Raw genomic sequence first — 27,664 nt, forward strand, 5'->3', positions numbered from 1 at the left:
AACCATAGCTTTGACTAGACGGACCTTTGTTGGCAAAGTAATGCATCTGCTTTTTAATATGCTGTCTAGGATGGTCATAGCTTTTCTTCCAAGGAGCAAGCATCTTCTAATTTCATGGCTGCAGTGATTTTGGAGACCATGAAAATAAAGTCTCTCACTGTTTCCATTGTTTCCCCCATCTATTTGCCATGAAATGATAGGACCTGATGCCATGATCTTAGTTTTCTGTATATTGAGTTTTAAGCCATTTTTTTCACTCTCCTCTTTCACTTTCATCAAGAGGATCTTTAGTTCTTCTTCACTTTCTGCCATAAGGGTGGTGTCATCTGCATATCTGAGGTTATTGGTGTTTCTCCCAGAAATCTTGATTCCAGCTTGTGCTTCATCCAGCCTGGCATTCCGCATGATGTACTCTGCATGTAAGTTAAATAAGCAGGGTGACAATATACAGGCTTGAGGTACTCCTTTTCCCATTTGTATCCAGTCTTTTGTTCCATCAAAGTGTGCCCTTGTCTAAAGACCTCTGTTTGCTTATGCGTGCTTTGGGTAGCTCACAGTGCACTAAGGTTAGAATCCAGGAAGGGAGAAACACTTGTGAAACCTGTGGTTGAACAAGTCAGTGGTTATCTGTAATCAGAAAGTTTAATGCAAGCTCTTTTGATAAAAGTCAAAGTCTTGGAGGGCGGGGCCTGGACGGGCTTGGCCGCGGAAACGTCAGCCCTCTCATCTTCGGTAGCGGGGAGAGCTTTTCTGTTGTCTCCTCAGGCTCTTGGGCGGCGGGGGCGGGGCTAGGGGAGAAGCTGGAGGGGGCGGGAACTGGGCTGACTCATAAGGCCCTCGGTAGGCACAGAGACCTGAGGACGAAGAGCTTGCTGTCCTGCCACGATGTGGCTCGTCGCTCTCGTCCTGACCTCCCTCGCCATTTCCACGGCTTGGGGTGAGTCGTCCTGAAATGCAAATAGCAGGCGGTCTTTGGGAATCCTTGTAGGGGACCAGGTGGAGGAGAAGCGTACAGTGCAAAGCAGTGACAAGCTGCCAGGTCCCACAGCAGCGCGAGCTGTCAGAACTCTGAGGCTCTGCCAACTCCCGGCGGCGACAGGAGACAAAGGGGAGGGTACCCACTGGGAGCCCACCGGCCGTGCCACGTGCAGGAGGGCAACCAGCTCACCTATCGCTGAGCAGCTGAGGACTTTGGCGAGCTCCGTCTGTTTCCCCCTTGATCATTAGTCCAGATATGGCTAAAAGTGGGTTGCTGCTGCTGCTGCTGCTAAGTCACTTCAGTCGTGTCCGTCTCTGTGCGACCCCAGAGACGGCAGCTCACCAGGCTCCCCGGTCCCTGGGATTCTCCAGGCAAGAACACTGGAGTGGGTTGCCATTTCCTTCTCCAATGCATGAAAGTGAAAGTGAAGTCACTCAGTCGTGTCCGACTCCTAGGGACCCCATGGACTGCAGCCTACCAGGCTACTCCATCCATGGGATTTGCCAGGCAAGAGTACTGGAGTGGGGTGCCACTGCCTTCTCCAAAAGTGGGTTAATGGAGTATTAATGTCCACTCTGGAGTCAGTGTACAAGGGTTCCCATCCAAGGCAGCACTCAGTAGCTATGTATTCTTAGACAAGGGATGTTTCTTTTCTGTGTCTAAGTTTTGCACGTCTAAAATGGAGGTGAGAACTGTATCTACATCATTGGGCTGTTCTAAGTGTGAAATGGGTTGTTTCTAAAGAGTGTCTGGAATTGGAAAAAGTGAAAAAGCAGTGATTCATAAGTAAAAGAGTTGTTATAACTTATAGTGTATTAATAGACACCCTGAGGTGTGGTAAAGCCCATAGATCAGGAGCCAATTGCCATTTAAGAGATAGTTTGTTTTTCCCAGTTTCCCAGAGGTGGGGGTGTGACACCACCTGGTGGGCTAGAAGGTGAAGCACCAGGTGTGTCAGGGGCAGAGGAAGAAGGGAGGAATCAGGGCAAGAACTTTATCTTGGTTAGTGGGGTGGGCTGGATAGGGTGAGGGAACTAGCCAATCCCCGCCACGCTCTAGGGCTTAGGGAGTGCCCACAACTGTTAGGTACTTTGCCTTGGAGTGATTAGGGCAGGATGATAGTGGCCATTGTGGAGGGCCTGATAAATAAGGTGGTTGGGGTTCAGCCTCTGGCATGCTGGAAGAGAAAGTTCATTCCTGTCTCCAGGGATTGGCTAACTCTGGGAGGGGCAGTCCCCCCAGAATCAGCAAGGCTCCCAGTGTCAAAGCATCAGAATACACAGCATAGAAGACATGGTTAATACAAGGGTGCAGCAAGAGCCCTCAGAATGTATCTGTACCATTTTATAGATGGAAAAACCGAGGCTCAGAGAGGGGAAAGGTATGTATCCAAGGTCAGCTGGAAAATCATGCTCTGAATTCTATCCCTGTCTCCTGAGTCCAGAGCAAGTGCTCTGACAGTCCAGTCTACACTGGGTTTAATCCTCTTCCTGGTGCTGTGACACTGTGAGAGGCCTGGAACTGAGGGGAAGAGCAGAGTAAGAAGCACATTAGAAGCTGATTATCCCCTTTCTGCTGGTTTATCTGGGTAGAGTCAGTCTATTTCCATCTTTTAAAGATCCATACTGGCTTCCTCCATTTCTTCAGTTACCTCTTTTGTAAAATGGGCATATTAATGTTTCCCTAGCGAGGCTTTTGTCATTGGAATGTCCACATGGCACAGAGAAAGTACCCAATACACATCATTACATGCACCTCAGGTGGTAACCGCCGCCGTCACCATTGCTGCCTGTGCCTCACAGCACCACCCACTTTTTCACCTTTGCCAATTGGCCATCTGTCCACTTCATGTCTCTTGAAGGTTATCATCAGATGTGTTTATAAGACCAGATCTGGGTTATTCTTCTCTGTTCTGGCCACACGCTTTGAGGGAGAGGTTGTCGTTTTATCTGTATCTAAAAGGGAACAATTGGGAGGGTGAGAGGCTGGAAATCATTTTCTGTTAGGATGCTTAAACAAACTGCAGCTGTTGAGGATGGACAAGAGAGGACTTGAGAGATGAGCATGAACAGGGGTCAACACGAAGGCCACCTGCCTTGTGAAGGTACAGGATGTCCCCAAGCAGGGAGGACCAGGCCTGACGTGGCAACTGCAGGAGATGCATTTGAGCTCAGTGAGAAGGAACTGTCTGCTCCATGGGAATGGGACAGACAGAGTGTGACCCCCAGTCTCGCTCTCTCTGATGACCCTGTGAGTTAGGAAGGACAGTCAGCTTCACTGTCTCTCACATAAGAAGCTGAGGCTTAGAGAGTTGAGAGGACATTCAAGATCACATGGCAAAGGTAACAAAGTCCACCCAGAATCCGGTTCAAACCTTCACCTCTGACGTGTCCTCATTTCCTCCCAATGTCCAGCAGGGCTGCCACCCTCACCGCCTATTGTGGACACCGCTCAGGGCAGAGTCCTGGGAAAATATGTCAGCTTAAAAGGATTTGCACAGCCTGTGGGCGTTTTCCTGGGAATTCCTTTTGCCAAGCCTCCTCTTGGATCTTTGAGGTTTGCTCCGCCGCAGCCTGCAGAACCATGGACCTTCGTGAAGAATACCACCTCTTACTCTCCCATGTAAGCCGGGGGTGTGGCTTTTGGCATCGTTCAGTGGGGATGTTAGTCTCAAAGGGATGCAGGAAGGAGCCAAGGCAATCCTCTGAGTGGCTTATGCTTTATTCTGAAATCCTCAAGATATTGTAGATCCTTACCAGCATTCCAGAATTCTCACAGCACTGTAGAGCCTTTTATTCAACCAATATTTCTGGAGCACCTCCTATGTGTCAGGCGTGTTCTAGTGTCCTGGGATCCATCAGTGACCCAAAGAAAGATCCCACCCTCATGCAGCTTGCCTTTGTAGCAGGGAAAGACAGATCCTGAGCAATATGCAAGGTAGCAGAGTAATAATATGTAAGAATAGGCTAAGTGCTTTGGAATAAAACAAGGAGTTGAGCAGTGGTCAGAAGTAACGATTCTGTTTATTCTTCTGTCTTGATCTTCGATGCAGCTGGGGAGTGAGGTGGGCCAGGAAGTGTGTGGGTGGGGAGTCTTTGGGGTATCGCCAGTTCCTAACTCCCAGGTGTGACTGCTGCCTAGTAAGGAGGACAGCAATGGTCGGTGTGTCCTAGTCACTGTGTCCACGTTGGGCAAAGAAGTCAAAGTCATCCCCCAGAACACCTAGGACATCTACATGCGTGGATCTCTGGGGATTTCCAGGATCTGCCTCTTGCCGCTACTTTCCGCCCTAAGGTGGGGTCCAGAACCACCTCATTAACACAACATATGATGCGTTTGTCACTCTCTTCACTTAGGAAATTCCTAGGGCTTTAGGAACTCCTTGCAGGAAATGGGAAGACCAAAGACACATTTCTTATTATATCACAGTATCATATCACACAATACAGATTCTTTATTTTTTTTAACAATTTTAAAAATTTTGATTATTAAGTTTTATTGGCCGCACCAGGTCTTTGTTGCTGCACGTGGGCTTCCCCTAGTTGCAAGGAACAGGGGCTACTCTCTAGTTGAGATCGTGGGCTTCTCTCTGCCGTGGCTTCTCTTGTTGTGAAGCATGGGCTGTAGGGCTCGGACTCAGTCGTTGTGGCTCACGGGCTTCACTGTCCCACAGCGTGTGAGAGCTTCCCAGATCAGGGATCAAACCGATGTCCCTGCATTGCAAAGCAGACTCTTAACCATTGGACCACCAGGGAAGCCCGATACAGATACTTTGGATGTCTGCTTTGCTCATTTGTATCATAAACATGGTTATATGTCATTACATATCACAGCCTGACATTACATTACATTGGGTATTGAGTTATAGTTTATTTACCCAGTCTCTTATTTGGGACCATTAAGTTCTGGATATTTTTGATAATATAATTAGCACTGTGATGAACATCCTATAGCCAAACCTTTATGCACATTCACAGTAATTGAGGCTGAGTTCCAAGAAATGACATTTCTGAGTAAAACAGTATCACCTTTTGTTAAATCTCCTTCCGAAAATGTCCCAGCTACACTCTTTTCGTTAATATATGAAAACTTTCATTCACCAGACCGTAGCCAATGCTTGAGATTATTTAAAAATATTTTGGCTATTGAGTAGGCAAAATAATAATAATTATTAGCATCATAATTATTTATATAATTTTAGAGTTTATTCTGCATTTATCTCAATACTAGTGATGTTGAACTCTCTTTCCCATTAATTTTTCATTGTATCCTTTTATGAATACTATATCCACTTGCCTTGGTGATCTGGGGACAGCTCCTCCAGGATGGAAATCAAGAGGGTCTCTTTGGGGCTCTGACAGTCATTTGACAGCTATGTCATCCAAGCACCTCAGTACTGGGGGCCACCATGCCTGCTTTCTGAAAATCTGGAAATGTGGCTTATAATGTCCTCGGAAACATAAGCAGTGCATAGTCTGACTCTTCATGGCTATGTGACCTTGGGCAGGTTCTATAACCTCTCTGTGCCTCAGTTTTCTCAACTGTAAAATGGGGATAATAATAGAACCCATATCATGGGTCTGATCTGAAGATTTTTTAAAATAATTTTATTTATCTTATTACTTATTTTTGGCTGTGCTGGGTCTTTGATGCTGTGCAGTCTTTATCTAGCGCGCAGGCGTCAGTAGTTGAGGCTCCCAGGCTCTAGAGCACAGACTTAGTAGTTGTGGCTCACAGGCTTAGTTGCCCCGTGGCATGTGGGATCTTCCCAAATCAGGGATTGAACCTGTGTCTCCTGCACTGGCAGGCAGATTCTTTACCACTGAGCCACCAGGGAAGCCCCTGATCTGAAGATTTTGTGGTTGTTCAGTCCATAAGTTATATCCGAATCTTTGCAACCCCATGGACTGTAGCCCATCTGGCTCCTCTGTCCTTCACTATCTCCTGGACTCAAATTCATCTCCCTTGAGTCGGTGATGCTATCTAACCATCTCATCCTCTGCCACCCTCTTTTCCTTTTGCCTTCAATCTTTCCCAGCATCAAGGTCTTTTCCAACAAGTTGACTCTTAGTATCACGTGGCCAAAGTATTGGAGTGTCAGCATCAGCAACAGTCATTCCAATGAATATTCACGGTTGATTTCCTTTAGGATTGACCGGTTGGATCTCCTTGCAGTCCAAGGAACTTTCTAGTCTTCTCCAGCACCACAATTCAAAAGCATCAATTCCTTAGCCTTCAGCCTTCTTTATGGACCAATTCTCACATCTATACATGACTATGGGAAAAGCCATAGCTTTGACTGTACGGACCTTTGTCGGCAAAGTGATGTCGCTGCCTTTTAATATGCAGTCTAGGTTGGTCATAGCTTTCCTTACAAGGAGCAAGTGTCTTTTAAATATTAAGTATTGCCTGTTACCGCTGTTAGACCTTTCAGATCCATTATTTGGGCAATGCATAACACTTGACGAGATGAGCTGACAAAATCTTAGCATGTCAGTGCTGCAAGACCCGTATAGAAATCATTCCCTGCATTCAGACGTGGCAGACTGAGACCCAGAACAGAGAAGGAACTTGCCCAAGGTCACCCGGCACGTAAGTGCAGAGGCAGAACTAGAACCAAGCTCTCCTAATGTTCACCACAAATATTTTGCCCTTGACCTGTGGCATGCCTTAAATGACTGCCAACAGAGTGGCTTCTCACCGTTTTTGGAAGTCTCCCATGAACTGGAACTCCTAGTTGACCTGTAGAGGAGCGTAAGCACCCTGCACTCGCTATGCAGCAGAGAGCCAGCTGCAACCAGGGAATGCAGGAAATGGTCCACTTCCAGGCTCATAAGCAGCATCTTCTTGACACAATGCATTCCGAAGCTCCTGAAAGGGGGAGGTGCCAGGTCTTCTCATTAGTCACTCTCCCCAGAGACCTTGGTGAGCCCTAGAGCCCCCTATCCTGACCCCCCAGGTAGTCTCCTACCCATTCCAGTGTCTGGAATCTGGTAAGACAGCTCTGTTTACAGGCTTACTTCTCCCAGTCCAAGACCTGGCCTCACTACAGGAGACATCTCCTTGGTCAGCTCTGATTGAACATCAGGAGTTCTTCTCTTTCCTTGCCCCTCCCAGGTGCTCCCAAAACGCAGTGTTGGTGGAAATGACCTCAGACCTCATTAGCAACGGAATGGAGACTGTTAAAACTAAATTTTCTGAAGACTGTCTTTACCTAAATATTTACACCCCTGCTGACTTGATGAAGAGAAGCAGGCTGCCGGTAAGCGGTGGGAACCACTGGTCAAGGCTGGTGTTGGGTCCAGGAGTGAGGGATCCAGGAGTGGGAGTGCTGGGGAGGAGATGATGCTCGAGCCTTGGCCGTTCCCATGATGATGGTGTTAACAAAAACTTTAGCTATTCTCACTTTCTTGCTATGTGAACTCCTTAAATTTGGGGACATGCATTATGAATGGCCTCAATTCTTACCACAGTCCTTGGCACCTAGTAGGTTTTCAGATCATATTCATCAAATGGTTGAAGACTTCTTGGAGGAGGTGGTTTTTAGGCCGGTCTTTGGAGGATGGGTGAGATTTGGGGAGCAGAAGGAGGCAGCAGGAAGTCATATTAAGATGAGGTACCACCCAGGGCATAGGCTTCTTGACACGATCATTCATTCACATGAGAAGTTGAATTCGCCACACAAAAGGTAACTAAGATGAAGCTGAAACAAGCTTCTAACCAAGGGCTTCTGCATGCTGAGTGTACTGAGCTGGGTGAGGGGCCCAGGAGTGAGGGTGGTGGGAGTGTTGGAAAGAAGATGATGCTCGAGCCTTGGCTGTTCCCATGATGATGCTCTCAGCATGAAGAGCGCTGAGTGCAGGTGGCACTGGGACAGGGGAGACAGGCAGGGGCAGCTGGGGTGCCCTGAGTGGGGTGGCGGCCTGGGCCACTGCTGGAGAATGGGTAGGTGACCAAACCTGCCTCTGAGGTCTTCCCCAGCTCTGCTTTCTGTAACCTGTGTGGTTGGGTCCCCCCCCCCACCCCGCCCAATCCAGGTGATGGTGTGGATCCATGGAGGAGCTCTGCTGATGGGTGGAGCATCAAGCTGTGATGGGCTGGTCCTCTCTGCCCATGAAAATGTGGTGGTGGTGACCATTCAGTACCGCCTGGGCATCTGGGGATTCTTCAGGTAAGACTCTGGACTCTCCTGATGGCACATTGCCCCGAGTGTGGGGGTGCTAGGACCCTACTCTGGTCATGCAAGCCCTCAAGGGGCTCCTTGCTAGGCTCCCTACTAAGACATCTGAGTCCCCTCCTAATTGGGCTCCACCTACCTTCTCATTCCCCAGCCACCCTGGTGCACTTACTTCTGAGCTCTTACACATAAAACACCTAATCTCCCTGACACACTCCTATTATTCCTACCAAGCCCAACCCAGATGTTATCTCATCTGAACTACTTATCTCGTTTTCACTTTGCTGCCTGGCATGTTGCAGTATCTTTAAGATGACAGTTATCATGCAGCACAGCACTTAGAGGCTCACACATCTTATCTCCTGGGGAAGCAAATGTATATTACCATATGTGAAATAGATGACCAGTCCAAGTTCAATGCATGAAGCAGGGCACTCAAAGCCGGTGCACTGGGACAACCCAAAGGGAAGGGATGGGGAGGGAGGTAGGAGGAGGGTTCAGGACCTGGGGGACACATGTACACCCGTGGCTGATTCATGTCAGTGTATGGCAGAACCCACCACAATATTGTAAAGTAATTAGCCTCCAATTAAAAAAATAAATTAATTTTTTTAAAAAAAGGAAGGGGTAGACTCATGTGGGAGCTCCGTGAAGTCTTGTAGGTGAAGGAACGGGTGCCTGGAACTAGGAGGTGGTAAGGAGCATCTGACTCCAGGGGTACATCTACTGGGAGGAGCGTTGGGCCACTCACCCCATTTCCTTCTGGAACTTGGCACATGCGTAAGTGAAGGCTTGAGTCTCCTGTGTGGATTCTGTGGGGACAGGAACCAGGTTTCCAGCAGGCAGTTACTGAGCTTTTCCCGAATGTACTGGTGCCAGGACCTCTTACTCTGAGATGCTGGGGGGTGGCCTGGGTGAGAGGTGGTCACCTCCCTGGAAAGACCTGTGGGCTGGGGGAGGGTTGTCCCAGGGGAGTCGTGTCTCAGGATGTGTCCCCTTCACGGAGACCCTTCAGCTCTTCCCCCCACGACCCGTGTCTGCTCCCAGGGACAGTGTAACTGCACATACTCGCCCCACTTCCTCTCCCCCAGTCTCTCTTCTACCACATGAACCAAGGTTTCACCCCAACCAGACACCAGACTACTCTGGTCCAGGTCACCATGCCCCAGCATCTCTCAGCCAACCTTGGCAGATCCACACGTGATCCCTCAGTTCTTCTTGAAAAGCTGACCTCTCTTGGCTCCTGGCCACCTCCTCCCTCATGGGTCCTCCTTCTCAGCTCCTCCCTGGCCCTCCTCCTCCTGTCTCAGCCTCTGTGCATCTCCTTCTTTGTCCCACTGATTCCTTGAGTGACCTCAGGGAGCACTTCCAAGCTTCCTATTTTTAGTCCCTTTTCTCCACTGAAGCCCACAAGTACACCATTAAGTGCCTCCTACCTTCTCTATGGGGCATCTGAGGGCACCTCACTCCTCCACTAACAGACATAACCCTTGGCTCCCATGGTCCCCTCAACAGGGCCTCATGCTCAGCTATTGGCAAATACACCCTTCCAGTTACTCTGGATAAAAACCTTATGGTTGCATGAATTCTTCTCTTTTTTTCACTCCCCACATTCAGTCACCACCAAATCCTCTTGGTTCCACAGTAACCAGAGTGATCATTTAAGACATAAATGGAATCTTGTTATCTCTGCAATGGCTTCCCTTCTTACTTACAGCGACATGGATGTCCTCACCCAGAGCCTCAGGACCCTCTGTAGCTGCATGTCCTAGACTCACACTTTTGCTTCACTGGACCCCAGGGCCTTTGCACTTGCTGTTTCTTCCACCGGGAACGCCCTTCTTTGGATATTTGTGAAGTCCATGTACTCATAGGAAATGCTCAGTCAATAGATAAAGGATGGATATGTAGAGCCCTACAGCAGAATAGGATAGAAGAAGATGAAGACCCTGTGTCAGGGTTGTGGAAGCCCAGTCCTTTCCAGAAGTCTCCCCTGGACCCCCAGCCCCATCTCTGGTCCTCAGGGCCCTGCCGGGACATCTCTGCCCCCAACCCCACCCTGTTCTCTTACTCACAGCACAGGGGACGAGCACAGCCGGGGAAACTGGGGCCACTTGGACCAGGTAGCTGCGCTGCACTGGGTCCAGGAGAACATTGCCAACTTTGGAGGGGATCCAGGCTCTGTGACCATCTTTGGAGGGTCAGCAGGAGCGGAAAGTGTCTCCGTTCTTGTAAGTCTTCCTGGCCCTGATGTGGCTGCTGATGGGACCCCTTGCAGACCAGCCCATCTAGTCCTGGGACCTTTACTTTCAAGATCTGGATTCAAGGCTGACCCACCTCTGTGCAGCATCAGATGGTGGAGAGTTAATGGCCAGACTCCCCTTAGCCCCCAGGAAGCTCAGGACTCAGCTCAGCCTCCAGGGCCGTAGCTGCAGCCACAGCTGCGACAGACACTCTCTTGCTGTCCTGTGTTGATTGAGCTCATCCTCTCCTTCTTAATCATTTTAACATTAGGACTCGCCTCACTTCTTTTGAGATTAGGGGTGGGTGTAAATGATTAATCAGAGGAGCTGACCATGAGGTTGGTCTGGGTGTCCTTGTCTGACTTGAAGCCAGGCCTACAGTTCAGGGAGACACGAGCACTAGGAACAGGTTGGGGGTCCCCTCTGAGGGCTCTGGGGGCTTGTCCATGCCCAGGAGGGAGGGCAGCAGTCTCTGGGGCTGAGGGATGGAGCTGGGCTGGGGAGAAGGAGAAGAAGAGGAGGGATGGGGGATGGGACAGGCGACAAGGGACACAGATAGGACCTGGGAGTGTGGTGTGGGGAATGGGAATGGGGGAGACACCAAGGGAAGCAAAGCTGGAAAGCCAGATTAGAAGGTGCTGGGAGCTGTGGGAAACACTCCAACTACCTCACTATTGAGCACTATTACTATATTTTTAAAACATGTGGAATCATAGTTGAATATTCAGGGAAAACTTTTTTATATTTTATAAAATGGAGAAAAAAGAAAATCATAGATAACCCCCTCAAATAAAAATTCATCCACAATCCCATTAGCCAGTGATTCTCACCATGGACAGTTTCATTTTTCTGGTCTTTTTTCCATGCTGTTGTGCTGTTCTGTGCTTAGTCGCTCAGTCGTGTCTAACTCTTTGCAACCCTGTGGACTGTAGCCCACCAGGCTCCTCTGTCCTTGGGGATTCTCCAGGCAAGAATACTGGAGTGGGTTGCCATGACCTCCTCCAGGGTATCTTCCCAACCCGGGGATTGAACCCAGGTCTCCTGCATTGCAGGCAGATTCTTTACCATTTGAGCCACCAGAATAGCCCTTTTCCCATGAATCACCCTATCTATCATCTATCTATATGTATGAATTTTTAAACAAAAAAGCTTCCTTTACATTATAGCATATATGTTTCCCTAACCATTAATTATTATTTATGTTTTGTGTGTATAGTCATTAGTATTTCTAGTCTTTGAATGAAGAATGAAAAATACCTTATTTACCCAATGTCATATAACACCTTGTGTTATTTCCACTTTTTACTGTTATGAATAACGTGAACATCTTGGAGATTTTTGTTTGCCTCCAAATCATTTCCCTTAAATCCTGAGTAATGGAATTGGAAAATTAGAACTGTGTGTTTAAATCGATGCTAGAAATTTCCAGCTGCCTTTCAGATACTTTGACTGTTATGCCTCACTCTGTACACCTGGTTCCCTCTAGAGGAGGTTTTCTTGGAGAAGCTGGACCCTCCGGTCAGTCTAGGGAACAAGGTCAGTCAGTTCAAGCAAGGACCTGTCATGTCCACTGAGCCCCACGGTCTCCATAGGAACAGTCCAGGATGGGGCTATGGATGGGTCTAGCTCTTGAAGACCCCACTCCCTGTGAGCATAAACTCCCTTTCTTGCCACTCTCCTCCCAGGTTTTATCTCCTCTGGCCAAGAATCTCTTCCACCGGGCCATCTCAGAGAGTGGCGTTGCCCTTATTCCTGGCCTGGTCAAGAAGGACTCTAAGGCTGAAGCTAAGGTAGGTCTCACACTGGACTGTCCCTACACCATGCTCTGCTCTGCTGAAGTTGTCAGGGCCCTTTCTTATCACAGGGTCTGGCTGACATCCTCAGAGAATCATAGCAGTGAGGGTGGCTGACCAGGAAGGGCGAGGACACACTCCACCCCACCTCCCAGTTCTCCTGCTAAGCAAACTGGGGCAGAGAGCAGAAGAACTTGTCAAGGTCAGCCAGTGATGAGGGCAGAGCTGGACTCGGGCTCGTGACTCTGGACTGCCAGCCCCGGCGCACTTTGCACTGAACATGCGTCCCAAAGTGTGCCAGGTGGGGTGAGGGGCTGCACAGTGGGCAGTGGCATCTGTGTTGCCTCCCTCAGTGTCTGAGTCTGCTGAACTCATTGGCCTCATGTGAGCCTGGAGTGGATTTTCCCTGGGGGCTTGTGACTGGGGTAGGTTCCTGGAGCATTCATTCAATCATTCATTCACTCAACAAGTAGTTTTGATATAATCTGACATCTGGCAACCTCATGAAGCTTCTATTATAATTTAGGAGATAGAGTAATAATTATACAATTGCACAACTTGTAAAATGTCAACTGTGACTAGAGCAATAGAGAAGAGCTACTGCTACTGCTGCTAAGTCGCTTCAGTCGTGTCCGACTCTGTGCGACCCCAGAGACGGTAGCCCACCAGGCTCCCCCGTCCCTGGGATTCTCCAGGCAAGAACACTGGAGTGGGTTGCCATTTCCTTCTCCAATGCATGAAAGTGAAAAGTGAAAGTGAAGTCGCTCAGTCGTGTCCGACTGTTAGCGACCCCATGGACTGCAGCCTACCAGGCTCCTCCATCCATGGGATTTTCCAGGCAAGAGTACTGGAGTGGGGTGCCATTGCCTTCTCCGAGAGAAGAGGTACCTGATGTCAAAAGAATCCAAAAGGAGCACTTAGTCCAGTGTGTAGGGAGAAGTTATCAGGAGAGGCTCCTGGAAAAAATAATGATCAACGAGTTGAGATGAGAAGGGTGAGCAGTAAATTACTTGGTAAGAAAAGAATATCCAGGAAGAGGGAACATCCTGAGCAAGTGTCCTGTGGCAGGAGCAGGTATCTCAAGTGAGAGGGTGAGGAAGGCTGATATGGCCAGGGCAGAAAGTGCAGACAGCACCTGGAGAGAGCTGAGGATGCGGCCATTGGCAGGGCCATGCTACATAGGACCTAGTGGGGACTTTGCCTTTATTTGGAGAATGTTAGGAAGACAGGGAAGGGTGAGCAACACAAAGGCCCTGCTGAGGAGTGTGCCTTAGAGTCAGTGATGTGGAGCATTTTGGTCGGGCTGGTTGGTGGAGGGGTAGGGCCAGCAGCCTCACTTAAAGGGAGGAATCTAAGATAATGAAGGAATCTAAGATTCTTATTCTTGCCCTACCTCCCTCTCTCTCTCCCCCTACTCTGTCCACTTCTTATGGCTGAGCACTGATTGCATGTCAGACACTGGACCCGTCTCCAGTGTGCACACTCTCCAGTGCCCCACCATCCTGGCGCCTGAGTTCTCCGCTGCATCTTCCCCTCTGGCTTCACTTTGCCAGTGACTGGCCTGAGGCCACATGGCTGTTAATTGGATGAGACAAGATTTGAAATTAGATAGTGGGATTGTGGATTCCACATTTTTAAGCTCCATTCCATGATACCTCTCTTCAGTTTCAAGGATATTGTGCCCATTTTAACAGACATAAAGTAACAGAGCAGAGGCTGTATAATCGGCATGACTGGGACCCAGGACCCACGCAAACTGGTCTGGAGCATTTTCTTTTTCTTTCTTCTTCTTCTTCTTTTAGTGTTTTAAACTTTAATTTTATTATTATTTTTTTTTAATCATGTATTTATTTTTGACTGTGCTGAGTGTTTATTGCTGTGTGCAGGCTTTCTCTAGTTGTGGCGCACAGGCTTCTCACTGTGGTGGGTTCTCTTGTTACAGAGCATGGGGTCTGGGGTGCAGGGGCTTCAGCAGTTGTGGTGCGTGGCTTTAGTTGCCTGCAGCAGATGGAATCCTCCCAGACCAGGGATGAACCCGGATCCCCTGCACTGGCAGGCAGATTCTTAACCACTGGACCACCAGGGAAGTCCTGGTCTCGGGTGTTTTCTGCTACCTCTGGCTGCCTTGAGAAATTGAGGTTGGGACAGAACACCTCAGTATTGATGGAGGGAAGAGAAGTGACTCTTGAATTCTGCTGTCACCTGTGATCTCTGTAGCGAATTGCTGCCTTTGCTGGGTGCAAAACCATCACCTCGGCTGTCCTTGTTCACTGCCTGCGCCAGAAGACGGAGGACGAGCTCTTGGAGATAACACAAAAGATGGTAAGTGCATCAGTTCTCTTGGAAAAACGAGCCGCCAACCCTGGAAACATGGCTCCAGGCTTCACCATTTCAGCTTCAGTCCTCTTGCCCTAGAAAAATTACCTGGGACAGTTTCTCACCTCCCAGGAGCAGTGTCAGCCTCTGGATCTGAATGGGGAACTGTTTTTATTTATTATTATGAATACCTCAAACTTTAGCAAAGTCAAAAAAAGAACATAATGAACAATTAATAATCCTCTAGATCTATCAAAACATTTTTTCTATTCTCATTTTTAGATATATTTTAAAAAATTAAACATTGTATATTTCAGAGGTAACTACCATCCTGAACTTTAGGGACAGAAATATAAAAAACAAATATTTTTGGAAAGATTATCACAATTTGTCTTAGTTAACTTAGAAACCTTTTCATTTTTAAGCTAATGGTGGGCCACTTTTCTAGATTTTTTTAAGACTCTGCCTCAGTTGTTATTCTAGGAAAACTGTACATCAACCCATTAATCTATCCAACCATCCATTCATTTATTCATCTATCTTATCATTCCTCTATCCAGCCCACAAATCCATTCAAAACTTTTCATTCATCTATTATTAATTATCCATGCACCATCCAGATACCAGTATTGTCACTCCATCATCCGTCCCTCCAATCAGTGATCCATCCATCACCCATCTCCATGTATCCACTTGTCCATCTGACTCACCAGTACTCCACCTACTGACCACTTCATCCATCCATGTATCTAGGTTAAATGTGTGTGCGGCGGGGAGGGGTGGTAGCAGGGAGGGTGATGTGAACGTGAATCAGCTATATAGTCCCTGCTCACAAGGAACTTTCCAGGGAGAAACACACCCACATACTTTGTGGGCTCTGTGTGGTAGGCATACAGAGAGGGGAAGTATTTGTTGTACTAAGCAAGGATACTTCACAGAGAAGGTGACCTGTGAGGCTTGATGGATGTCTGTGGCAGTGCGTCATCACAGAGAAGCCACAGCAGGATGGACACCCAGAAATATAGCACCCAGGCCAATATAAACTATCCTCTCTGTCGGGGAGGGTTTGAAAGAAAGCCCAGAGTAACCTAAGCACCTGGGCTCTCTGTCTGGACTCGGAGGGTATTCCTGGACCCCCAGAAACAAGTCTCTAACACTGGACTCTGAGCCCTTTCCAGTGTGGCCTTGGGACTTAGATCCTGGCTTCTCAGGCTCACATGATGTGACCAATATGTTCAAAGAATGAAAACACAACTGCCTTCTAATGCCTGAAAGGATGTGAATTTATTTCAGCACCTCTCAATGTGGTACATGAGGTCCAGTTTATAAAGGGAGAATTGGTAACTTTGGTAAAACCCAGAGCCTCTATAATCCTCCTGAGTTTTCTGAGATCATGTGGAAGTGTTTCCATGATTACCTTCTCACCCTAGTACACACACATAGACACACACACATGGACACATGCACCTGGATTGCAGGGCTACAACACATAATGGAGAGACCGTTTTTGGTGACCTCATATGTACTGGTCAGGCCTGTTAGCTACAGTATAACAATAATGTCAGTACAATCGTGGTAAACTTACAACAAAGAGAATTTTCAGTGAGTTTGTAGGAGTCAGGATTTTCTAATGCAAGATGAGAAAACTCATCTCAAAGTGCTTTGAGAAGAGAGAGGAATATATTGTGACAGAATCTTCTGGTAACTCACGGACAAGTCCAGGAGTTGACGGCTTCTGGCGTGGCTGGATCTGGATGCACATATGATGCTATTAAGAATCAGTCTCTATCCCTCACCTTTTACCTTTCTGTGTTGGCTTCACTCTTAGGCAGATCTGGCCCCTAGGGAAGTTAAACAACAATACTCTAGTCTTACATCCTATCTGCTTAGAAACCCTCTTTCCCAATAACTCCAGCAAAAGTTTTGGGTAAACTCTATTGAACTGACATGGGCACATGTCCACCGCTGAAGTAGTCCCTGTATTCAGGGATTTGGTGCACCTGAGGTCACATACAGATGCCTGTAATCATGGAGTGAGAGTTGGGGAGAGGGGGCCCCCCAAAGGAAAATCAGGGTGTTGTTGCCTGGAGGAAGAAGAAGGGGAAATGGGTGGAGGGCAAGGCAGGCAACCAACAGTCCTCTGCAGAGCTCCCCTCCCCCATCCCACACCTGCTCCCTGTGCTGGTGCCCAGGGGAGGGTGTCGTGCCCGCTTCCTTTCAGCCCAGCCAGGGTGGCACCAGGAAGGAGCACTTGGTACCTTTGGGACAGCTCACAGAGGTCAGCTTTCTTCCCAGGAAGCCTCCTCACCACAACCTCTGTCTTTGTCTTCACAGAACTTTTTCACTCTTAATTTCTTGGGAGACCCAACAAAGGTAAGGACCTTTGGTTTCTTTATTATGGGTTTTAAGTCTTGACACCTTTAAGCTCCAGTTACATATGAATGACAGGAATTCTCCCATGCGAAGCCATAGTAGCTCCTTGTGTTTACCCTGCTGACGCCCAGAGAGAGATAGAGTAATGTCCGGGTGGCCCCAGGAGGAGACCAGTCATCAGACTAGAACCCAGTACCCTGACCCCCGGGCAGTGCTCTCCATCACCAACTCTGTGTCCCTGTCCCCAACCAGCCCATGGTCTTGTTTACATTCCTGAAAACGCCCTGTTGGGAGAAGGTGAACGAGAAACCTCCACTGTGGGGAGTGGAGATGACTGGGTAAGGGGCTCTTCAGAAGCCTCCAGGAGGAGCCCGGATCATCTCCTGGGGGGTTTCAGGTTGACTGACTGTGCAAGTCGCACTGTTTGCAGGGATGTGGGGAAAGGAGCCATGAGTCTTGAGTCCTCAGGACACCACTCTCCTCCCAGCCACGTGGGAAACTCCAACAGCAGTCTCCCATCTCCTTCGTCTCCTCTCACCTTCCAACGCTTCCCTTCACCAGGTTCTGATGGCATTACTTCTGTGGCATCTCAGTCCTGGCCTCTCTGCAGACTCCCTGGGGAGTCTTACCTTAAAAGGTGTAGAGAGGATCAAATGAGACTTAGTCATTCAACAAAGTTTTTTTTTTTTTTTTAAGTAGATTTGCAGTGTTGGACTGGTTTCTGGTATATAGCAAAATGATTCAACTATACATATATATACACAATCTTTTTAATATTATTTTCCATTATGGTTTAATTACTACTACTACTAAGTCACTTCAGTCGTGTCCGACTCTGTGTGACCCCAGAGACGGCAGCCCACCAGGCTCCCCTGTCCCTGGGATTCTCCAGGCAAGAACACTGGAGTGGGTTGCCATTTCCTTCTCCATGGTTTATTACAGGATATTGAATATAGCTCCCTCTGTAGGGTCTTGTTGCTTATCTGTTTTATATATAGGAGTTTGTATCTGCTAATCCCAAACTCCTAATTTATCCCCACTCGACCCCTTTTCCCCTTTGGTAACTATAGTTTGTTTTCTGTCTGTGAGTCTGTTTTGTTTTGTAAATAAGTTCATTTGCATCATATTTTAGATTCCACATATAAGTGATATCATATGGCATTTGTCCTTCTCTTTCTGACTTACTTCACCTAGTATATAATCCCTGCGGCCACCCATGTTACTGCAAATGGCATTGTTTCATCCTTTTTCATGGCTGAGTAATATTCCATCATATGTTCCATATCTTCTTTATCCATTTATCTGTCGATGGACATTTAGATTGCTTTCGTGTCTTGGCTACTGTAAATAGGGCTGTTGTGAACATTGAGATGCATGTGTCTTTTTGAATTAGAGTTTTCTGTGGATATATGCCTCGGAGTGGGATTGCAGGGTCATATGATAATATTTTTAGCTTTTTAAGGAACCTCCATACCGTTCTGCAAGGTGGCTGCACAAATTTACATTCCCACCAACAGTGTAGGAGGGTTCCCTTTTCTTCACAGAGATCAAACAAGGAGCTACATTTTTGTCTTTTTGTTTCATCTCTAATACCATTAACATATCTTTTCATGGTCCTATTTAGTGCCACCTTTTGCATTCTTGAGTTTTGTGCTGTCAGTTTTGCTGTTTAAAATAATCCCGACCACAGACAGAAGGGCTGTCTAGTGTGCCTAAGTGCAGGCAGCCTACGATGTGTCTGACTTGTGAGAAATACGAGTATTAGACAAACTGCCTTCAGGCATGGATGACAGTGCTGCTGGTCAAGAATTCAGTGTTAATGAATCAACAATGTGTAGCATCCAGAATAAGGAAAAGATTATTTGCCGATCAGTTCGTTGAGCTGCTTAGGAATATGCTAAATTAACATCTATAGCGTGTGACGAAGCCATGAAAAACAAGCTATGTTTGTGATTTTATGAGATGAAGGCGGATTAAAAAAAAAGCACAGTGGGCAGCACTGTTGAGGCTGATGGCCAAGGGATTTACAGTCCCATCACCCAGGGAACCGCTGAGCCCTTGTTGGCTTAGTTGCCCTGAGGCCTGCGGAATCTTCCCGGACCAGGGATTAAACCCCATGTCCCCTGCATTGGCAGACAGTCTCTTAACTGGGGGACCACCAGGGAAGTCTGTTACAGTAAGTTTTTAGAGCTTAAGTATCACAAATACAGAGAGCTGAATGAGACTGGAAAGAGACATATAGTTAGATAGATAGATACTTCAAATATATGCACATTATATATTATATATTTTTATACCAAATTGACTGAAGATCTGTCCCCATCACCTGGCCACTGCTGTCCCCTGGTCAGAGTCCTACCCTCTGGGGTCCACAGAGTTATCCCCCTTTGTTAGGACTCAGGTGTGCGATACTGGTTGTGAGCTCCGGCAGGTGGAGACAGGGATGCGGGTGTGACCTGGAAGGGGAAGCACAGACAATACTCTGCCCTCTTCCCCAGACCTATCCTTTCCTGCCCACCGTGGTTGACGGAGTGCTGCTGCCAAAGATGCCAGAAGAGATGCTGGCTGAAAAGAACTTCAACACTGTTCCCTACATCGTCGGAATCAACAAGCAAGAGTTTGGCTGGATTCTGCCTTTGGTGAGAAAGCGCAGGCCTCATAAACTTGTCTCCCATCCCATCACCCTCCCATCTCTGGTCACAGACCTCTCTCTGGGACCAGGCCAGCTGTCCCCGTCATACAAAAGTTGACATTTCCATGAAAACTATCTCTGATGGTCCACACTGTCATCTGGGAGATGTAGCCCTGGGGACCCACGTCCCCACACACTCTGTGATTGTCCCCCCATCCATGGATCCTGAAATGCTGGTTCCAGGAGGGCCGGTGGAGATCGTCACTGGGCAGATGAAACCCAAGGCCTGGACGGGGCCAGGGGCTCGGGGGTTCTGGAGAGTGAGGTCTGGGACCTGCAGCCTCTCCCCTAGGGCTTGCTGTTTTCATGCTTTCCCCACTAATCACCCCTGGTCACCCATGCTCTCACTCATCTCACAGAAAGAGTCAGAGGAGCCTGCTTCCTCCTGGGTTAAAATTGACTTCAAAAGTTAGGAAGGGCTTTCCCTTCTGCCAAAGATAAACAAAGCCGGACACTAGGTGACGTGGTAACAGATTTGATTCAGTTACACCCCTGCTCTAGGGAAAAGATCCATCGTGAACTGAATCCAATCCCTGAAATGAAAGCCTGGAGCTTATTTAAGGAGTGGGTGGGAGTGGGGTGGGGTGGGGTGGATTGTCCATGTGACTGGACCACCTGGATTTGTTAGCTGGCATTTATCTGGAGAAGAAACAAACTTCTGTCTTATGACAGGAGGCAGTGTGTAGAATCAAGGTTCCCACTGAACTTAGGCCTTTATCTTTTCACAGGGACTGGAGGACAGAGCAAGAATTATCCCCTGCATGTTTGTTTTTCATAGAGATGGCTCTCAGGTCCTTGAGGAAACAGCTTTGGGTGGTAGATTTACATGTAAAGGGACAAAGAAAAGATTTATAATTACAAGAGTTCTAAAGTAACTGCACAAAGAGGGAGTTCAGGGACCTACCTGCCTATCACCAGGCTTTGGCGGAAACAAACAGTAAAATCTCCTGGCAGCCCAGAGCTCTTGAAGGGGGCCTGCGGTCATCCTGGGGACATGGCCTTAAGCCTTCTTTAGCTGTCCTGGAGTTTGGTCTAGTCTCTTAGGGCTGAGCTTTAATGGAGTTGTAGTTCTGCGGTTCTTCAGAATGATTTCAGAGGTTATACCAAAGGACCAAAGTCATAATGGCAGGATTTGGGGCTTTCTCAGTTATCTGACTATCAAATCTGCCTGTAAAGCCCCTGGGTCGGGAAGATCCCCTGGAGAAGGGAATGGCTACCCACTCCAGTATTCTTGTCTGGAGAATTCCACAAACAGAGGAGCCTGTTGGGCTACAGTCGATGGGGTTGCAAAGAGTCAGACATGACTGAGCTACTAATACTTTCACTTTTTTTTACCAGTTTATCTGACACAGGTAGGGTATTTGTGGGTCCGTGTCATCTGCCCCAGAGCCCTTCACTTCAACCCTAGGCTGGCCGAAATCTTCCCTGTCTGTCTGGACCACTCTGGGGACTCTAATTGTTTGTCTGTGTGTGTCTACACACACACATACACACACACACACACACATATACACACACACACACAAGGACTAGGACAGCTGCCCTTAACAATTACATTATCCTCTTTACACTCCTTGGTCTCTGGATATTAAAGTCCATTTGAGTCCAAAACTCATCAAAAACGCATGACAAAGTGACCTTCAGCTTCCATTTAGTTTGGTCTGTTGGTCACTTTGGTTTTTCCTGCTATTTCCTGATGATTTCATAATTGCTTAACCTTTGTTTTAACAGCTCATGGGCTTCCCACTCACTGCAGGCAAGATGGACCAGGAGATGGCCACGTCATTCGTGTGGAAGTCCTACCCCATCCTTGTAAGACTCTAGAAATCACAGAAACTGGCTGAGCACCAAAGAGGGGCAGGGGCTTGTTTCCAATTTCAGAGCATCTGATGGCAAAATGAAGACTGGGGCTAGGGGTCAGGGGGGTTCAGCTCCTATTTTTCTGCCTTTCCACCTCACCACCAGGGGTGGGCAGGAGTGGTGGCATGGGGCCTGAGAAGTTCACCATTAATGCAAGCCTTCCTCCCTGGCTGGGGAAGCCAGGGCTGTTCACTAGGGCTTGGTGGTCACTTTAACTTTTGATCTATTTCAGAACATCCCTGAGGAACTGGCTCCAGTGGCCACTGACAAGTATTTAGGAGGGACACATGACCCCGTCCAAAAGAAAGACCTGCTCCTGGACTTGATTGCAGATGGGTTGTTTGGTGTCCCGTCTGTGAACACGGCCCGCTACCACAGAGGTGAGTCTTCGACATTGGACAGGAGAGGGACCCTGACCCCACCAGCTTCACACTGTATTCTGTCTTAACCCTCAGCACAGAAAGATATAAGAAAACTTCAAGATGCATTCCACATAGCCAGGGGTGGGGCACTGTCCTATTTTGGTTTCCACCAGAAGCAGACTCTGAGGAAGGACCTAAATGCAGGCAGTGTATTTGGGGTGATCCCAGATAACACTGGTAGAGGAGTGGAGAAGTGACACGGATGGACAAGGAAGTCAGTCTACACTGTGCTGTCAAGCGAGTATCCACCACGGACACCTGGGGCTGGGGAATCACTGGGAAACCAGCAGAAGACGTGGCTCAGGGTTTTCCCCAGTCAGTGGCAAGAGAGCTGGGGTATTTATCCTCCAGCTTTGATGAGTCATCAGTTGAAGGCTGTTCCCAAGGGCAGTTAATTCCCTGGTGCTTTAATCTGCTGCACATGTGGGCAGAATGGTCTCTGGCTGCCGAAGACCTCAGGCAAAGAGCTACAGATGCAGGAGGTGGAACTCTGGCCAGTGTGCCCAGAAGCAGGGGACTTGGGGAGACACCAACAGTCTCTGCCCCGGGGTCCCTCACCTGAATTACAGTAGTCTGTGGGGCCACAGGGCAAATATTGGAGGTTTTGTCTTAGAAACCTTCCAAGGTCAGAGATAGCTTCAGACTAGTTTGTTAACCAGTGGAGCTGAGATAGCATGAGGCCAAGTGTCGGATCGGGAATGTTGTCTGGGACCAAGAAAACCCAAAGGACTGAGCAGAGGGAGGTATGGGGCAAGTGGTCTGGAGAATGTTGATGTCTGCAGCTGGCCTTGTTCCATGCCAGTGTGTGCTGGGTCTATCACAGGACCTTTTAGCATATCCCAAGACTGTGTGTGAGGGGGCCCTAGGGGCATGAGGCCAAGGATGGAGGAGCTCACCTGGACAGGAGGTGTCCTTTTGGAGTGCCTTGCTGAGGTCCTCACAGGACCCTCCCTTTCCAGGAGCTATCTCTCACCTAGTCTGCAAGGCAGGACGTGGTTCTCTGACCCAGATCACTCTTTCTAACCATGCTAGAAGGGTTTTAGAATTTGGGACTCTATAAGCATAATAAAAAGTAGCTACAGCTGACCTACCAGGTCCCCCCAGTTCAATACAGTCATGGATAGGTTCTGGTTACCCTTCCTCCTCCCTAGGGTCTTGATGAAGCTCTTCAGCCAGGGGCGGCCTGGGGTCAGAGCTGTTCTCTCACAAAGTGGTCTTGTCTCTCCATACATGTGGTTTCCTCTGCTTCATTGTCTGTTGACCCAGTCATCTTGGGTGAGTCAGGATGTGTCGGACCCCCATCAGAGTCATTTTTGCTTGGAATTCCCAGACTTCATTAACATTATGCTTTCCTTTTTTTAACTTTTTGTACTTGTCTTAAGTCTTTTTTTATACAGAAGAGAACTTATTCTGAATATAAAAATTAGCATCTTATAGTTGTAGAACATTTTGAAAATATGGAAACACATAAAGAAGAAACTAGAAATTTCTAGTTTCTAGTCAAATTTATAGTCAAAGCTAGCTCTAACCTTGGAAGCCTTCAAAATTCATAGAAATATCCACTATAAATTTTTGACATATTTTCTTCATTAATCTTCCCATGACTTACATATAATTTAAATATTAATTTTATATTGTGTTTTTTTCATGGAATCCTATATGGTAAGCATTTCCTCAATGTCAATGAAAACTCATAAAAAGCATCCATTATCTCATGGAATAATACATTAAAATTTACTTTAGTATTCCTGTCCTACTGGATATTGAGGCAGGCTGACCATACTTTGATGCTGTAAAATATTATGCTCAGCCTGATGTGCATATATCTTTAACGAAATCTCTGATGATTTTTTTTTTAGATTTGGTTACTAAAGGTTTAATTACTAGGCTAGCTTGTAGGACCATTTTAAAGTTCTTGATACATATTGTGAAATTGCTTCCAGTATATAAGAATGAGTATTTCTTAATTCTCTCTGTTAAGATACTCAGATTAAAAAATAAAAATAATGCTGCCAATTTCATAAGCCCCTCCTTACCAAATAGAGAAAAAAGAACATCACACTGTTTAAATTTGTGTATTTTTTATTGCTAGCTATTTCCTTCCCTCTGCTTTTCTTATTGTTCCTAAATGTTACTATTCAAACCTGTGCCCTACTTATTCTTTTGAAGACTTGTGTTGTGGTTGTAGGAATTTAATAAATCTCAGAAGTTTAAGCCAGAAATGTTAAAAAGAAAAAAATGAACAAAAATATCTTTTGGGCAATATGCTCCCAAAAATAATTTCTCTCATTCATGAAAGTTCTTTCCCCTATGGTTGGATCATGAGTTCTTTCTAAAACTTTAAAATGGTAGAGCCAAGGTTAAAGCCCCTCCTTACGGCATTCTCTGCTTGACATTGAAGTAAAGTAAAGTCACTTAGTCGTGTCCAACTCTTTGCAGCACCATGGACTGTAGCCTACCAGGCTCCTCTGTCCATGAGATTTTCCAGGCGAGAGTGGGTTGCCATTTCCTTCTCCAGGGGATCTTCTCGACCCAGGGATCGAACCTGGGTCTCCAGCATTGCAGACAGATACTTTATCATCTGAACCACCAGGGAAGCCCACAGCCTTGAAGCAACTGTTTAATAAGTGGCTTGTGGGACCACAGAGGATTGCTTCTTCCAAAAACCACCTCTTGCTAAACCAAAGTGCAAAGGTGGGAGATGAGGGAGGCAATTAAACAAATTATTTTACATCCTCCTGTTGGGATGGCATATATTGTTAAACTACTTTGTTGGGAAATTTTAATGACATGAAGCAATTATTATGGGCATATGTAATAACATAATTATCAATAGTATCATAATTTTATATGCATAAGTGGAATAAGTTCTGAAATATTAACAGAGCACTCTGCACTCTGAGCAGTGCGATTATAAGTGATCATTTTGTTCATTTTCCTTTCTTTTTTTTTTTTTGGCATTTTCCAAATGTGATAGTATCCCCAAGGCGGGGAGGGGATGTTGTGATATCTGCCCACCAGTCTGCCTTGGGGCCTGACCCTTCCCCATTACAGTCACTGGCTGTGGCATAACGATCAGTGCAAAGCACAGAGCTCCCCAGGTGGGGGGCCCACGAGTTAGCCCTGAAGGAACAAGATGAGCATCTCTGCTAAAGCATCAGCAGGAAAACTGACTCTTCTTGGGGCTTCGAGACGGGGTGGAGAGAGGGGAGAGGAGAGGGGAGAGGAGAGGGGAGGAGAGAGGCCAGGAGAGAGGGACTGTCCCCTTCCTCAGCCCCTTCTTCCTTCTGCCAGTGCTGCACACTCCCTGAGCCACGCAGGAATCAAGACATGTGAGAGGACGGACAAAAAGGAAATACTGGATTGAGGTTTCCTGAGACACGGGGAGCAAATTTTCCCCTTTCTGCATAGGTTTGTGTTTAAATCCGCACGTTCAGGCTCACAACTTGAATTTACTTCACTCTTGGAATACATGTGAAAATCACTGGAAAGGTTCAAAAATGGACATAATGGAAGACACCTGTCAGGCTGCAGGTATTCTCAAAGGAAATGAAGACTAGCCTGTCAGCAATGAAATACAATAAAGTGTGCATGTATGGATGTCCTTGTGCATGGATGATCAAAAGGGGCTTATGTGAACTGACCCAGTGCCCCTATATTTATTTAGAATGGAGCTACTCAAGGTTTCAACATTCATTCATTCACTCTTCACTTACTCATTCAATAAATACCCAGCTCAAATCCTTTTCCACCTCTACCAACTACGCAGCCTTAAACAAGTGATGAAATTTTTCCAAAATTTTTCATGTGCTCATAACCAGGGGCTTCCTGTAGGAACACACAAGGTTGGCACACGGTTGGTTCTCACAGCGGGCAGCTGCTATTCATACTGTTGTTATTCACTCAGGACTAGGCGTGCCCCCAATTTCCTGATTGCTCACAGACCCCCGGAGACCTTGATACCATCAGGTGTGCGTCTGCTGAAATGAACCATGTATGAATCCATGTTTTCCAGATGCTGGAGTCCCAACCTACATGTACGAATTTCAGTATCGCCCAAGATTCTCATCAGAGCTGAAATCCAAGACAGTGATAGGGGACCATGGGGATGAACAGTCCTCTGTCTTCGGGATTCCAGTTTTGCAAGGTGATGGCCCTTTGGTGACTATGAACTTGGAGTTAGGAGACCTGGGTTCAAGTTTATTTGGTGACCTTGGGCAGGTTCCTCCTTCTCTCCAGGTCTTAGTTTCCTGAATTCACCATAACAGGGTGGAAGGACAAAGGTCCCAACCATCCTTTTGCTCTAATGAACCTGATGGAGAATGTGAATCCTTGTGCCCTCACCCTGGTCACTGTAAGAATCCAGACCGGGCGTTAGCAAGACGGGAGCTGGGTCACCCGCAGGGCCCTGCTCAGGGCTAGAAGGCCACCACTCACTCTGCCCTCACAAGAACACATCAGAATGTGCGTGAGGGTAAAATTAGAGTTGTTATTTACCTTGAATCAGGACTAACATGTGTGTCTCTCTATCCAATCATCTATCTGTCTAAAACTCATATCTTTTAATATCATAATATATCTAGGTGTGTAATATTAAAAAAAATAAAAACTTTTCACAGATGTCTTCAATGCCTTAACCATTAGTAGTTACAGACAAATTGTGTGTGACACATCACAGAACTGTTCATTACACACAATGCCTCTGGGCATTTCCTGGTTGGGTGACTTTTGTGGGATCTTGGAGCTCAGTTATTTTCCAGATTCTATGAAAATGTGTGTGGATCAAAGACACTGAGAAAAGACCCAAAGGAGAGCATCCTGGGAGTGGGGTTACTCTAGCAGCAACCCTGGGGTGTGTCCCTGAAACACTAAAGGCAGAAGGGCAGTCGTGTGGGCACAGAAGACAAGGCAGTCAGCTTATGGATCGACTGCAGCCCTTCACTGAGCCCAGCCTCAGTTGGTAACTGTCAAGTTTAAAGTCTACTTGTGTTACCCAAGATCTTCTTAAAATGCAGACTCAGACTCAGTAGGTCTGGAGTAAGGCCCCCATTTCTGAATTTATTAACAATTTCTCAAGTGCTGCTACTGCCCATGAACCACTCTTTGAGCAGCATTGGCTTTGTCCCCTCCCCACAGATGGTGCCTCAGAAGAAGAGATCAACCTCAGCAAGATGATGATGAAATTTTGGGCCAACTTTGCTCGGAATGGGTGAGCTGCTGGCAGACATGGAGCAGGGTTGGGCGTGTCTGTTGGGTGGGGGGAGCTTCCAATGTGTGATGGTCAAACGCCCCGCCCTGTGACCTCTGAGATGAGAGCTCCCTGTGATAGACTGGCTGCCCAGGACATGGTCAGCCTCCTATCTCTGGAGGCATTTGAGCCTTTGGCAGAAATGAAGCCAGGGGGGTCCCTGACAATCTCAGAGGTCCAAGACCACACAGCAGCTTTGGGGAATTTCTGTTTGATTTTTTTCTAGGAATCCCAATGGGAAGGGGCTTCCCCACTGGCCAGCGTATGACCAGAAAGAAGGATACCTTCAGATTGGTGTTAACACTCAGGCAGCCGAGAAGCTGAAAAGTGAGAAAGTGGCTTTCTGGAATGAGCTTCTGTCCCAGGAGGCAACAAAGAAGGCACCACGGTCAAAACATGTTGAGCTGTAAACCGGGGGTTTCTCTAGAAATGTTTATGGACCAAAGAGGCATCTTATTGTGGAGGCTGAGGAATTATCCGATGGGAGTGGCAGAGGTCAGGGAGGGGGAGTTTCTGTTTCTGTGGCCTCGATTTGGAAATAAACGTTCTTTTGGAGACCAA

The 27,664-nt window shown here is 47.3% G+C and overlaps 1 protein-coding gene across 2 annotated transcripts; it reads left to right on the plus strand.

The window, feature by feature from the left end:
* Nucleotides 1–819: 819 nt before the first annotated feature.
* LOC109572944 (liver carboxylesterase-like) lies at nt 820–27,664 on the plus strand. 2 transcript variants are annotated; one of them, XM_019980119.2, is made up of 14 exons: nt 820–937; nt 3,394–3,601; nt 7,097–7,241; nt 8,017–8,150; nt 10,234–10,387; nt 12,085–12,189; nt 14,410–14,514; nt 16,843–16,881; nt 19,380–19,520; nt 21,305–21,385; nt 21,666–21,813; nt 25,871–26,002; nt 26,992–27,064; nt 27,330–27,664. In XM_019980119.2, the coding sequence occupies exons 1-14, from the start codon at nt 886–888 to the stop codon at nt 27,511–27,513; spliced, it is 1,701 nt and encodes a 566-aa protein (XP_019835678.2). In that variant the 5' UTR covers nt 820–885; the 3' UTR covers nt 27,514–27,664. The 2 variants fall into 2 exon arrangements, with proteins under 2 accessions (XP_019835678.2, XP_019835679.2); XM_019980120.2 differs by having other exon boundaries at nt 3,397–3,601.

Source organism: Bos indicus, chromosome 18, assembly GCF_029378745.1.
Source record: "Bos indicus isolate NIAB-ARS_2022 breed Sahiwal x Tharparkar chromosome 18, NIAB-ARS_B.indTharparkar_mat_pri_1.0, whole genome shotgun sequence".
NCBI lineage: Eukaryota > Metazoa > Chordata > Mammalia > Artiodactyla > Bovidae > Bos > Bos indicus.

What these genes read in the sequence shown, in the direction of transcription:
- LOC109572944 (XM_019980119.2), top strand. Translation starts at nt 886, where the DNA reads ATGTGGCTCGTCGCTCTCGTCCTGACCTCCCTCGCCATTTCCACGGCT. An exon ending in TCTTGGGAGACCCAACAAAG is followed by an intron (nt 16,882 to 19,379) that starts GTAAGGACCTTT and finishes CCTCTTCCCCAG; the next exon opens with ACCTATCCTTTCCTGCCCAC. An exon ending in CACGGCCCGCTACCACAGAG is followed by an intron (nt 21,814 to 25,870) that starts GTGAGTCTTCGA and finishes CATGTTTTCCAG; the next exon opens with ATGCTGGAGTCCCAACCTAC.